The 12,090-nt window shown below is 37.2% G+C and overlaps 1 protein-coding gene across 1 annotated transcript; it reads left to right on the top strand.

Annotated features, from left to right (window-relative positions):
- The first annotated feature begins 3,594 nt into the window (after positions 1 to 3,594).
- Positions 3,595 to 12,044, top strand: znf839 (zinc finger protein 839). Its single transcript, XM_082142907.1, has 7 exons — positions 3,595 to 4,665; positions 5,658 to 6,545; positions 6,627 to 6,809; positions 7,736 to 7,828; positions 7,968 to 8,114; positions 8,197 to 8,331; positions 10,412 to 12,044. The coding sequence occupies exons 1-7, from the start codon at positions 3,847 to 3,849 to the stop codon at positions 11,075 to 11,077; spliced, it is 2,931 nt and encodes a 976-aa protein (XP_081999033.1). The 5' UTR covers positions 3,595 to 3,846; the 3' UTR covers positions 11,078 to 12,044.
- The last annotated feature ends 46 nt before the right edge of the window (positions 12,045 to 12,090 follow it).

Below are 12,090 nucleotides of genomic sequence, written 5' to 3' on the forward strand. Positions count from 1 at the left end.
TCTGTCTGTCTGTCTATCTACGTATCTATCTATCTATCTGTCTGTCTGTCTATCTACGTATCTATCTATGTCTGTCTGTCTATCTACGTATCTATCTATCTATCTATCTATCTGTCTGTCTGTATATCTACGTATCTATCTATCTGTCTGTCTATCTACGTATCTATCTATCTATCTATCTGTCTGTATATCTACGTATCTATCTATCTATCTATCTATCTATCTGTCTGTCTATCTATGTATCTATCTATCTATCTATCTATCTATCTATCTATCTGTCTATGTATCTATCTATCTGTCTGTCTGTCTATCTACGTATCTATCTATCTATCTGTCTGTCTGTCTATCTACGTATCTATCTATCTATCTATCTATCTGTCTGTCTGTCTATCTATCTATCTATCTATCTATCTATCTATCTATCTATCTATCTATCTATCTATCTGTCTGTCTATCTACGTATCTATCTATCATTCTGTCTGTCTGTATTACTACGTATCTATCTATCTATCTATCTGTCTATCTACGTATCTATCTATCATTCTGTCTGTCTGTATTACTACGTATCTATCTATCTATCTATCTATCTATCTATCTATCTATCTATCTATCTGTCTGTCTGTCTGTATATCTATGTATCTATCTATCTATCTATCTATCTATCTATCTATCTATCTATCTATCTGTCTGTCTATCTATCTGCTTGTTAGTGTCCTATCTATCTATCTATCTATCTATCTATCTATCTATCTATCTATCTATCTATCTATCTATCTATCTATCTATCTATCTATCTATCTATATGTCTGTCTGTCTTTCTGTCTATCATCTATCTATCTGCCTGTTTATCTATCTATCTATCTACATTATCTATCTATCTATCTATCTATCTATCTATCTATCTATCTATCTATCTATCTATCTATCTATCTATCTATCTATCTATCTATCTATCTATCTATCTATCTATCTATCTATCTATCTATCTATCTATCCATCTGTCCATCCGTCCGTCCATCCATTCATCCAAGAGGCTAGTTCTCCTGAATTACTGCAGTGAAATTTTGAATAAATAAGGCCAAGGATTACAGTCATTCTATCTGATATTAGCCATCTCGGATGCCTTACAATTAAAAAATCCTCACATAACAGGATACAGAAAAGCATGTTAATTATCTTACAACTGTACATAATTAAATATTAGCCATAAAAATTACCATGTTTAAACCTAATAAATAAAGATATATGGGTCTTCCTCCGGCTAATCCGTAAATTGTGAAATCAATCAGGATTTGTGCTGATTAGAAGAACCGTCCAAAATGATGTTGCAAACGCTCTCTATTTCATCTGGGTTGTTGATCCCTTCCATGCCCTTATTATCAAGGCCTGTCAACAGATTATTGATATGCACTGTAATTTAATTTACTTAGTGTCTGCGTAATTAATTAGTTGACATCTGGGGTGATAAGGCTAGGCTGTATGTATCTCTATCCGCTTTTCTGACATCTCTGTCACCCAGCTGATCCTGTCAGGCATATTAGCCTTTTGCATTTCTCTGTAGACGGTTTCATAAATGAAATGTTGTTCAAAACTATAATAAACTCGCTGTTTTATGCAGTGCTACGTATTTTAATCACTATTTATTTCGATATTTTGGTCTTGATCTAGAGAGACTTAGATAAGCTGTTTGTGACGGTACCAGTTTCTTTGTTTAGGACTTATTGCAGCTCTCTCAGGCTTCAGGCACTCTCACTAAGAGAATCACATAAAGTACTCATGCAGGCTAATCCCACAATGTCACTAATGGTGGCCATTAGAGGCTGACTGAGGGACGAGCTGGACTTATCTGTGATATAAAGATTATCTTAGTGGCAAATCCATGCTGTCTTTAGAGTGATTTCTTAATCAGATTGTGATGATCACCAAGCTGCTGCGTTGTAGGTAATTAGGATGTTTGAACATTTTCTGGAGTAAAATAAGAAAGGAAGATATCCATGTACATTAGTCAAACATAAATTCTGATATCAATCAAACTGATTTGAATTATTAATTGATTTCTGCTTACTTTAATCTTATCATGGTAGCTGGCCCAATGACTTCATGCAGTCTTTACTAATAATAATCTTAATATAAATTCTAAATGTTAATATGTAATATAAATTGTGGTGGAATTAATGAATGAATGCAATTTTGCAGGTATAACAGGCATGATCATTAAGATTGGCTATAGGCCTAACATTTGAATATAATTATTTGAAAACTCTTTGAGAATTATTTTAATGAACTAATTATGTTTCGTTTACATTGATCAAAACATTGCTGACATGCTAAACTTCACGCATGACAATCTGTATCTCAGTATTGTACAGCAGGGACATTCAATATGTGATAGAGAGTAAAAAAAAGGTTGAGAGAAAAGTCTCTCCCACCAGACAAAGGTGGGTTGTGTGTGTGTGTGTGTGTGTGTGTGTGTGTGTGTGTGTGTGTGTGTGTGTGTGTGTGTGTGTGTGTGTGTGTGTGTGTGTGTGTGTGTGTGTGTGTGTGTGTGTGTGTGTGTGTGTGTGTGTGTGTGTGTGTGTGTGTGTGTGTGTGTTGTGTGTGTGTTACTTTGTTTAATTCTGTGAAAAATATGTTTGGACTGCAAAAGTCTTTGTGACTGAATAGCATTCGTATGCATGCTATGCTAAATGTTGAAGGCATAACATGTTTGTTCAGTGGACTTGATGGTTTTTATATTATTATAGGTGCTCTGTTTGAGGGTATTTGAGCCATTAACATAATGGCAATAATGTGATTAAAAAAAGATTCCTATTAGTGGTACAGCAGAATGACAAACGAGACCATGAAATGTGGATTGAGAGATGTAAAAGTGGTCCCTTCCTGCCCCCTGCTGGAGATTTACTGTAAAATGTAGGTAATTTGCTCCACATTATTTTATTCACAAATACAAACCCACCAACATTACTATGCTGTTTTCTTAGTAATAAATCTAATTTCCTTGGGTAGGCCTATATGCTATTTAAGGTCCAAATGGCTTTTTCTCAAGTCTTTCTTCAACTAAATTTGAAGAAATAAAATTTTCACACTCTCATAGTTTATTAATATTATTTTTTTCCACTAACAATGTCCAACAGTGTTTATACATGCATCACATGAGAATTCTGTTATTTTTTTCTTCTGAAAATCAAGAACATTTCCACCATCCAACAATGAAGATACAAATTGTGAAATGTGTAAGATACTGTACATACGATTCATAGTAGCCTAGTAGCTATAAAAGCCTACAGCAGTTTTTGTACACGGGATAATATGAAATGTCAAAAGTGATAGGAATTAATCAGGAAAAGGGACAACTTTTGACTACGGTGTATCCCAAAGTTGTGGGATCCCAAACTATTATAATAAGGATTAAATAAAAACACATTTGTTACTTGAGAATGGTCTTAACATCTAAACAAGATTTTTAAATATTTTAAATATTGTCCAGTGTAAAGGCAGTAGGACAATATGAGCGGTAGCCAGGTAAAATATATCTTATTAAAAAGAGAAAAGAGAGAGAACGGCGCGCTAAAAGCGGAAGTGACGTGATTTGTTATTACCCATCCTCCGTGCTATCGTCATCGGTGGCATGGACGGGAAAACCAATTGCCTGGCTACCGTTACCTTAGTAAGCGTCTCTGGATTATAACCGTATTCCAAATTTGAAATGTTTTTGACCAGGTTTTGAATCAACCTCGCAAATATTACTCACATTTTGAGTATTAATCGCCTGCAAGCAAACAGCTTATTTTCGCGCTCTTGTGAGGATCCTTACGTCAGTTAGCAAGTTTTGCTCCTGTAAACAAAATGGCGGACAATGAAGACGAAAATAATTCTGCGTCCAAATCTGCTGCAGCGAAAATGGAAAACCTCGACGCGAGTGAACCTCTGCAGCAGCCCGAGACGACACAAGCCGAAGGGGAAAACAACCAAGAAGACGCAAGCAAAACGCCGTCCACCGCAGAAGGGGGCGTTGATCAAGGCCTCGTCGAGTTAATGCACAGCGAGTCGGCGATGGATGTCAGAGTTGTGGATGGTAACGTTACTGAGGAGGTGATCGGGCAGATCGTGAGCGGTGAGGTGATAACCGATTCAAATATCATTACGTCTTATGTTCAGGCCACCGCAGAGGCCGGTTTAACGGCAGAATGCACCACTGTAAGCGGCGACGTTTTAAACGCTCTTGCACCGACGACCACCATAATTTACGTGCAGCCCGACGGCAGCTTCGTGGAAAGCTCGGGCTTATCGGCCGAGGAGCAGCAGCAATTAATCGAGCAATTATCGAAACAACAATTAGTCCATGTTGCAGGGACTGAGACAGTTGTGAAACCCTCCACTGCCCCCATCGTGGACGTGCAGCAGGTTATAGTGAGTAAAGCACTGGCAGAGACAGTTACGACCCATACAACTACCCATACAACTACCCCGAAGATACTGCAGAGATCTGTCACAGCGCAGCCGACGTCCTACATTACACTGGAAACCAGTAACTTGCATTTGGACACAGCGATCCAGCCACAGCCCGTCAGTATCGTGCAGAACGCGTCGCAGCAGCTGCAGAGCGTCGCCAAACACGTCGCGCTGCAGCAGTCGCAGAATGGAGCCAACACGACCACACAGAAGGTACGATTAGAGTCTTTCATAAGTCAGAGAGATTGTATGACAAGACAATTCAATTATTTACTGTGCAGAATGGGACTGAGTGGTTTCTCAGAAAACCTATGAAGTAAGTAATTCCTTTTCCTTCCTTTTCCCTTCCTTTCCTACCTTCTTCCTGTCGTATATATTAATTTCTTCCACAAGTATTTCTTCCTTTTTCCCCTTGTTTCTGCGTTTCCTTCTTTCTCTACTTCCTTCCATACATACTTTATTCTTCCGCACATACGATAACTTTCCTTTTCCCATAAGTATTTCGTTCTGTACTTTCCTTTTCTGCATTTTCTACTTTTTCTTCAGCACATACTTCCTTCTATATTTGATTTCTCCCAAAAGTGTTCCTTCCTCGCTTTCTGCAGATTTCCTTCCATACGTCGTTCTGTAGGCTACACTTTTTCACTAGCATTTACTTCTGTACTTTCTTTCAAACATTCTTTCTTTTGCACAAATTTCCTTCCTTATTTCCTTCTTTTTCTTACTCCTTGTACTTCCTCACTTCCTTTTGTGCTTCCTTTCTTCCACAAGTGTTTCTTTTTGTACTTCCTTACTTAAGCACGTTTTTCTGTGCATGCATCTTCCTTTTCTTTCCATACTTATTTTTCTCTAATACATCTTTCCATCCGTACATGTATCGCACATAGAAATTATACAAATTATCAAGAACTTTGAAATCCTATTAGACTGTTGGCATGAGATCCTATATTCATTTCTTTGTTTTCACTGTTTTATAAAAATTGTAGTAACTATGGTATTTGGCCAGAAATAGTGGTTACCAAGGTCTGAAGTTTTTGTAAGTCAAAGCAAATCTTTCTTCTTACAATAGTATGATGTCAAATGCATCCTTCTACCTATTCTGCATAAAACCAGTCAGATATTCTGAACTGAATTAGTCCACAGACTGTGTAAGCAAATTATTTAGCTGTTTATTTCCAATGTTAATGTTGTTGTTTTTTATTCAGGCAGCCGAGCCCATCCAAATTCAAGTGCAGGCACCTCTGAAGCAAGACAATAAACAACGGCAGACAACCCCAATAACAATTTTACAGTCACAGAATCTGTCAGCCGGTCAGCCGCTGGTGAAGGTTTCAACCGTAGGAACATTAAGCAGCCCACAGATCATCCACATCACCCCTGTGCCTGGACAGCAGCAATATTTCTTACAAAACCCAAATGATCCTCCTATTCAGCTTCTCCTTCAGAAACCGGCTCCTATGGTTAGCACAATTTCTGTCCCAATTAGCAAGGTACACGTCCCTGCACCTGCCACAGTCAAGAGTTCACCAGCCAAGCCACTTGTTCCTACCCCAAAGATCCTTGTGCCGTCTCCGAAAGTTTTATCTCCTCCAGCCAAGATAACAATGCCTACCAAAGTTATTACTGTGGAAACAAAAACTTCAACCCCAGCTGTTGGAAAGGATACCCAGAAAGTTAAGAATCGCCAGAAGAAGCCTCAAAAAATCCAGACCCGCTCTGGTCGGGTGTCTAGACCACCTAAGCACAAGGTGAAGGACTACAAGTTTATTAAGAATGAGGACTTGGCAGAAAGCCACCAATCAGATTCAGATGACTACTCTGAGATAAGTGTGGAGGATGAGGATGGAGAAGAACGCGGGAAGAAGAGCTCAGATGTAACCCTCAATCTCCGTGACAAATCCTTTAAATGTGATACCTGTGATAAAGCGTACATCGGCGTCGCCGGTTTGAACCGGCACTATAAGCTAAATCCCACACATGACAAGAACCCGACGCCTCCTCAAGCAGAAGACCTCTCCACAACTAGAGACGAACAACCTTCAGGAACTGAAGTCACTGATAATAGTCATGTGAAAACACTCAGTACTCAAAAAGTAAGATGATTTGTTTTGCTTGCTGGATGCTAGGTGTATTTATCCGATTAATCAAATAATCACAAGTAAACAATATTTCAGGTTCTAGAAATTGGCAAGGTAGAACCCAGGAGACCTGGGCGGCCCAGGGGACCAGTACGGCCTGGCCGTCCGAGGAGGCCTGGGCGACCCCCTAAGAGAGGACGACCAGGACGGCCACCCAAGTACCCCAGAGGAATGAGCTTAGAGCAGCAAGCACAAAGACAAAGAAATCGGCTAAAAGAAGTACGATCTAGATTGCTATACATCTGTGTGCTTACACTATTTAGACATTCAAATCATATATGCATGCATTCTAGGTGAAGTGTTTTTTAATAAATGCTTTGTTATAGTGCCTTTTCACCATCTCTGTGGTTTGTACTTCAACCTATGAAGTAGTTACATCATGTAACTACTGGGTAAAATGCTAATGGTGAGGGCTGGCTAGGTGATACAAGGATAATGTTATAACAGTATGTTGCTTGATACAGTGGGGTTCAATAGTCCACTTGTGAAAAAGCTTCTTTCTTATTTAAAAAAAAAAAATTGTGTTCTTTGCATTACAAATTAAGAGATAGTGAAGAGAAAAGTTGACTAAATTATATTAGCATCCACACTAATGTACGATAATGTTTTTTATTAATAGTGCACTGCAGTTATGTCATCTGATGCTTTCAATTCTTGAGCTCTTTAAAGCAGAATGGATTCTGATTGGCTGTTAATGATTTTAGTGTTCAGCTGGGAAAAAAATCGCTCTGGAAGTGATTCCAACAAGTGATTCTATCTTTATAGTTGTGTTGTGGACTTCCCTATTCTCATAGAATTAGAATGATTATTACAACTTTTTATAGTTATTGTCCTTTAGATTCTTTTAGTAGTATTTTTGTTTTTAAATTTTACACAAATTCACATGGTCAAAATTGTTTATTTGATAAATGATTTTGAAATGGTGCTGAATCTGAAAAGCTTCTTTATGATTTCTTTTACATTTTTTATAATCCTATAACTTTTTTATATTTCCATGTTTATAATAGATTTTAACTCCTAGATTTTCAGTGTGAACGGATGCTTTTAAACCCTATTGAATGTCTAGATAGAACTGACGCTTTTGGCTGTTTGTTGACTGTAATTTTGAATTCACCCCTGACTGAGTATCTTTCATCTTTCTTCAGTTTATTAAACAGTACGATGATGAAGATCTCATGGAGATTGTTCTTCCACGTCTGGCCAGAGTCATGACTGTATGGGAGTTTGTGCTGATGAAGGTATTTTCAGATGTTCTGAAACATGGGATAGATTTTTTAATTTGTCCATTTCTCACTGTTGAATCAATGTGTAAAATACCATGTTATTACATGTGTTGGAAGCATTTCATACATGCTTACAGTGTTCTGGTCCCTATAGGTGGAAAAGGGCTACCCATCAAAGCAACAGTTCCCCAGCGTGTACCATGAATTTGAACAACTACACAGCCAAGTGAAGAAGATGGCCCTGGAATATTTGCACACTTCACCAGCCTCTCGGCCAGCTATAGAGGTCAACAACATGGGAGTAAGTAATTGCTAGATATTTAATCATCTTAGCTTTGTGATCAAACTTGAGTACATAACAAATAAATTCATTGTCATTTCAGGTTTTACAATCTCTGGGTATAACCGATCCCAATGCACTGAAACTCCTGACTTCCTCTGAGGGACAACAAAGTCAAAACACAAATCAGTCAGAGCCAAGAGCAAATCAGGCCACAAAGAGTCTACGGAGTATTGAGGTACGTTCTGTGCACATATAATTCCAGCACAGACTCCTTTAAATAGGGTTACATAGTATACATTTCTCAGCTGAGTGTATTTTCATAATTAATGATGCTATTTATTAACTAGTCAGGGGTTAGTGGGTTAAGTGCAGGGTTTTTCAAACTTTTTGATGCCCTGATGCTTTTGTGAGGAACCCCCTTTGTAAAATATAAAGGCAGTTATACATTTTCATAGTAACACTTAGGGTAACAATACAGTTTTATTTGATAACATTAGTTGACTACATTACTTAAAATGAACAACACTTCTACATTTATTAATCTTAGTTCATTTTAATCTCAGAATATATTAATACATTTTTAAAGTTAAAAGCTATATCTGTTAACATTTAGTTAATGCACTGTGAACTAACCTGAATATAAACATTTTTAACTAACATCATTAACAAAGGTTAATAAATGATGTGAAAATATATTGTTCATGTTAATGCATTCGATAAGCTAACAAATGAAACCTTATTTTAAAGTTACCATTTTCATGTTTAAAGATAAACTTTAATTGTGATCTTGTAAAGACATGTTTTTTTAATTAAACAATTGAATAAATAATAAAATATATATTTATTTAAATTGTAATAAAGAAAATTATAATTTTTTTTTATACAATATTTACTTTAAGTTGGCTTAAAAGGTAAGATCACTCAAAAATGAAAATGATCCCATAATTTACTCCCCCTCCCAAGCCATCCTAGGTGACTTTCTTCTTTCAGCCAAACACAATCGGAGTTATATTAAAAAATATCTTGGCTCTTCCAAGCTTTATAATGGGAGTGAATGGTACCCTAGATTTTGATGCCCTAAAAAGCACATCCATCCATCATAAAAGTAATCCATACGGATCCAGGGGGTTAATAAATGCCTTCTGAAGCGATGCGTTCTTGTAAAAAAAAATTTGTTTTTATAAACTATAATCAGTGGCTTCCGGTAATGGCCGTATGCAAATCTAGTTCTGGTGGAAGAGTGACCTCTGATCCGGCACATGACGTATTGACTAACGCAATTTAAAAAAAAATTAAAGAGAGATGTCAGAGGCCTGTTTGTCTCAGGAGCTACTCACTCCCTTTATAAAGCTCAGAAAGAGCCAGGATATTTTCTAATATAACTCTGATTGTGTTTGGCTGAAAGAAGAAAGTCATATACACCTAGGAGTAAATTATTTTTAATAATTACATTTTTTATTTTTGGGTGGACTAACCCTTTATATCTTTGTATAGCCAGTATTAGGGTTATGTAAGATAAACATTTAAATACAAAACAGATGTTGTTTTTATTTCTTACTGGTAAAATCTAGAACATAAAATAAAATAATCTTGATCGTTTTTTTTTAAACGTTTTTAAAAGAAGCCTCTTATGCTCAAGACTGCATAATTTAAAATAAATGAATTAATTAATAACTGTTTTTTAAAATATATTTTCAAATGTAATGCATTCCTGTAAATACAAAGCTTAATTTACTCCAGTCTTCAGTGTCACATGATCCTTCAAAAAACATTCTGATATGCTGATTTGCTGCTCAAGATTTTCTTCTCTTTTTTTAATCAATTGAAAACAGTTGTGCTTAACATTTTTGTGGAAGCCATGATACTTTTTTTTCAGGATTCTTTGACTAGAAATTTCAAAAGAGCAGCATTTATTTGAAATTGAAAATCTTGTGTAACCTAAATGTCTTTACTGGCACTTTTGATTAACTTAATGTGTCTTGCTGAATAAAAGTATTCATTTCTTTATTAAGAAAACCCTCTTATTGACTGCAACCTTTTGAATGGTGCTGTATCCAGTCCTACACATATTTTGTGATAAAATCTAAAATGTTCTCTGGACCGCAGTTGGAAGGCCCCCAGTTTAGTAGATGCTGTTATTTATCTTTATTATGATTTGCTCCTTGTGGGTTTTGAACCTGGAACCTTTCATTTACTAGATCCTTAACATCACGACCGCTCTTTGAGCTGTTGTGTGTTACTCGTCATACTTTTATAGGAACAAAACATTGTTTACAGTGTATGGTAATCATATTTACTCTTCATGTTATCCTCAGAATGCCAAAATGCTGCCTCCTGCAAAAAGGTTTAAAATAGAAAACTGCAATGAAGAAACCAACGGCTATCAAGTTAATCAGAATGGCATCCAGAAGGACGAGACCGTTGACGGCTCTGTGATGCGAAAACCTCAGGTGGTGTTGACCAGACTGGAGAGCTTGACTTCTGTAGATCTAACCGCTGACGACGCTACACAGAGCGCTGAAAACGCCAGCCCACCGAGGACAGAGGAAGAGCCTATGGAGATGGAAGTGCCGTCTTCGGATTCTGATGCTACAAAAGCCGTAGAAGATCCAGAGATCTCCAAGGTCCTGAACAGCAGCGAAGCCGTGGATATCGCGGATCAGGTGAAACAGCTGGAGCAGGCTCTGAGCACTGACTCCGAGTTTAAGAACTCACAAGAACCCGCTCAGCAAGAGGTTCAAGAGGACCAGGCCGACGCTCTCGAAGATCCCGAGGCCATTCAGGTGGTGCAGGAAGAATCTTCTGTTGTCATCCAGACAGCAGAGGGGCTTGTCATGCAGAGCGCGGAAGAGTTAGCCGCCAAAGGGATCGTCATTGTCAACGGGCCCGACGGCACAATGATGCACATTGAGGCACCTGAAGGGGTTCCTTTAGAGACTGTTCATGCCTTGCTGGGCATTGAAACTGAAAGAAAGACTTAATGGAGTCACATCTTCACTTCCTGTTTTTGTCCATTATTCACACCATACATGCGTTCTGTGTAATGGTGTTTTTTCAATGAACTTTTATTGCATTCTTTGTAAATTTGTATAAAAACAGTATTATTATATAATAGTGTTTTTTTTCTGTTTATACAACAAAAGTCATTGTTCATTTCGAATTTTAGACAGTTCACTTATGTTGGCATATCTTAACTATTGGTTTCTGAGGAAATGATTATGTAGCTGCGTGTTATGTGTCTCAAGGGGAAAGAGATGACATGGTGGCAAATGCTTTGCATATGTGACACACTAAATTTTGGAAGGAATCTAGTGCTTTTCATTTTGGAAACATGCATTCTTTCGCAACATGCACAAATGGGAGGAAAGAAAATACTATTTGCCAAAACTAAGTTATGGACTCGAGCAAGGTTCAGAAAAGCTGTGGTAAGATTTTTGTGATGATGTGTCCACTTAGTTGGCCATTCAGTGAAATCTGTACATAACCATTTCTTTATGTTAGAAACCCAGGCTGTAGTTCTAATACAGTTTAAATTGGTACCCCATGACATATTTTATTTATTCAAACCTTTCTGGACATTCGTTCGAAAATGAACCTTTAAGGCTGAAAGTGGTCGTTCCCCAGAGGTTTGGCCCAAAAACATGGAATTTTGAGATGTCATACAAAGGGGATGTTTTTCATAACAGGCCGCTCTAAGCAGTGAGAAAACGTCTAGATTTGTAAAAAAAAAAAAAACTGACTTGAGGTTCTTATAATCTTAGACTGCAGCCTCATATGTTCCATTGTTTCTGTTATTTAGTAGTTTGTCCAGTGCAAAAGTCATTTGGAAAGTTGTTGCACTATTTTATTACTTTTTATATAATCTCTGGTTTACTGTTTTGAAACATCTCAGCATTTTTAATACAAAGGGACATGTTCAAATATGACATTAAAACTTTTGTGAGTGAGTTTATGGAGTTAAGACTTTGTATGGTAAAAACTGCTTACCAGGGAA

The sequence above is a fragment of the Leuciscus leuciscus genome, assembly GCF_965113295.1.
Source record: "Leuciscus leuciscus genome assembly, chromosome: 17".
Classification (NCBI taxonomy): Eukaryota; Metazoa; Chordata; class Actinopteri; order Cypriniformes; family Leuciscidae; genus Leuciscus; species Leuciscus leuciscus.

Bases quoted from the DNA above. Each gene is read 5' to 3' on its own strand.
- znf839 (XM_082142907.1), top strand. From the start codon at position 3,847: ATGGCGGACAATGAAGACGAAAATAATTCTGCGTCCAAATCTGCTGCA. The intron at 6,546-6,626 runs GTAAGATGATTT...ACAATATTTCAG, and splicing joins AAACACTCAGTACTCAAAAA to GTTCTAGAAATTGGCAAGGT. The intron at 8,332-10,411 runs GTACGTTCTGTG...TGTTATCCTCAG, and splicing joins AGAGTCTACGGAGTATTGAG to AATGCCAAAATGCTGCCTCC.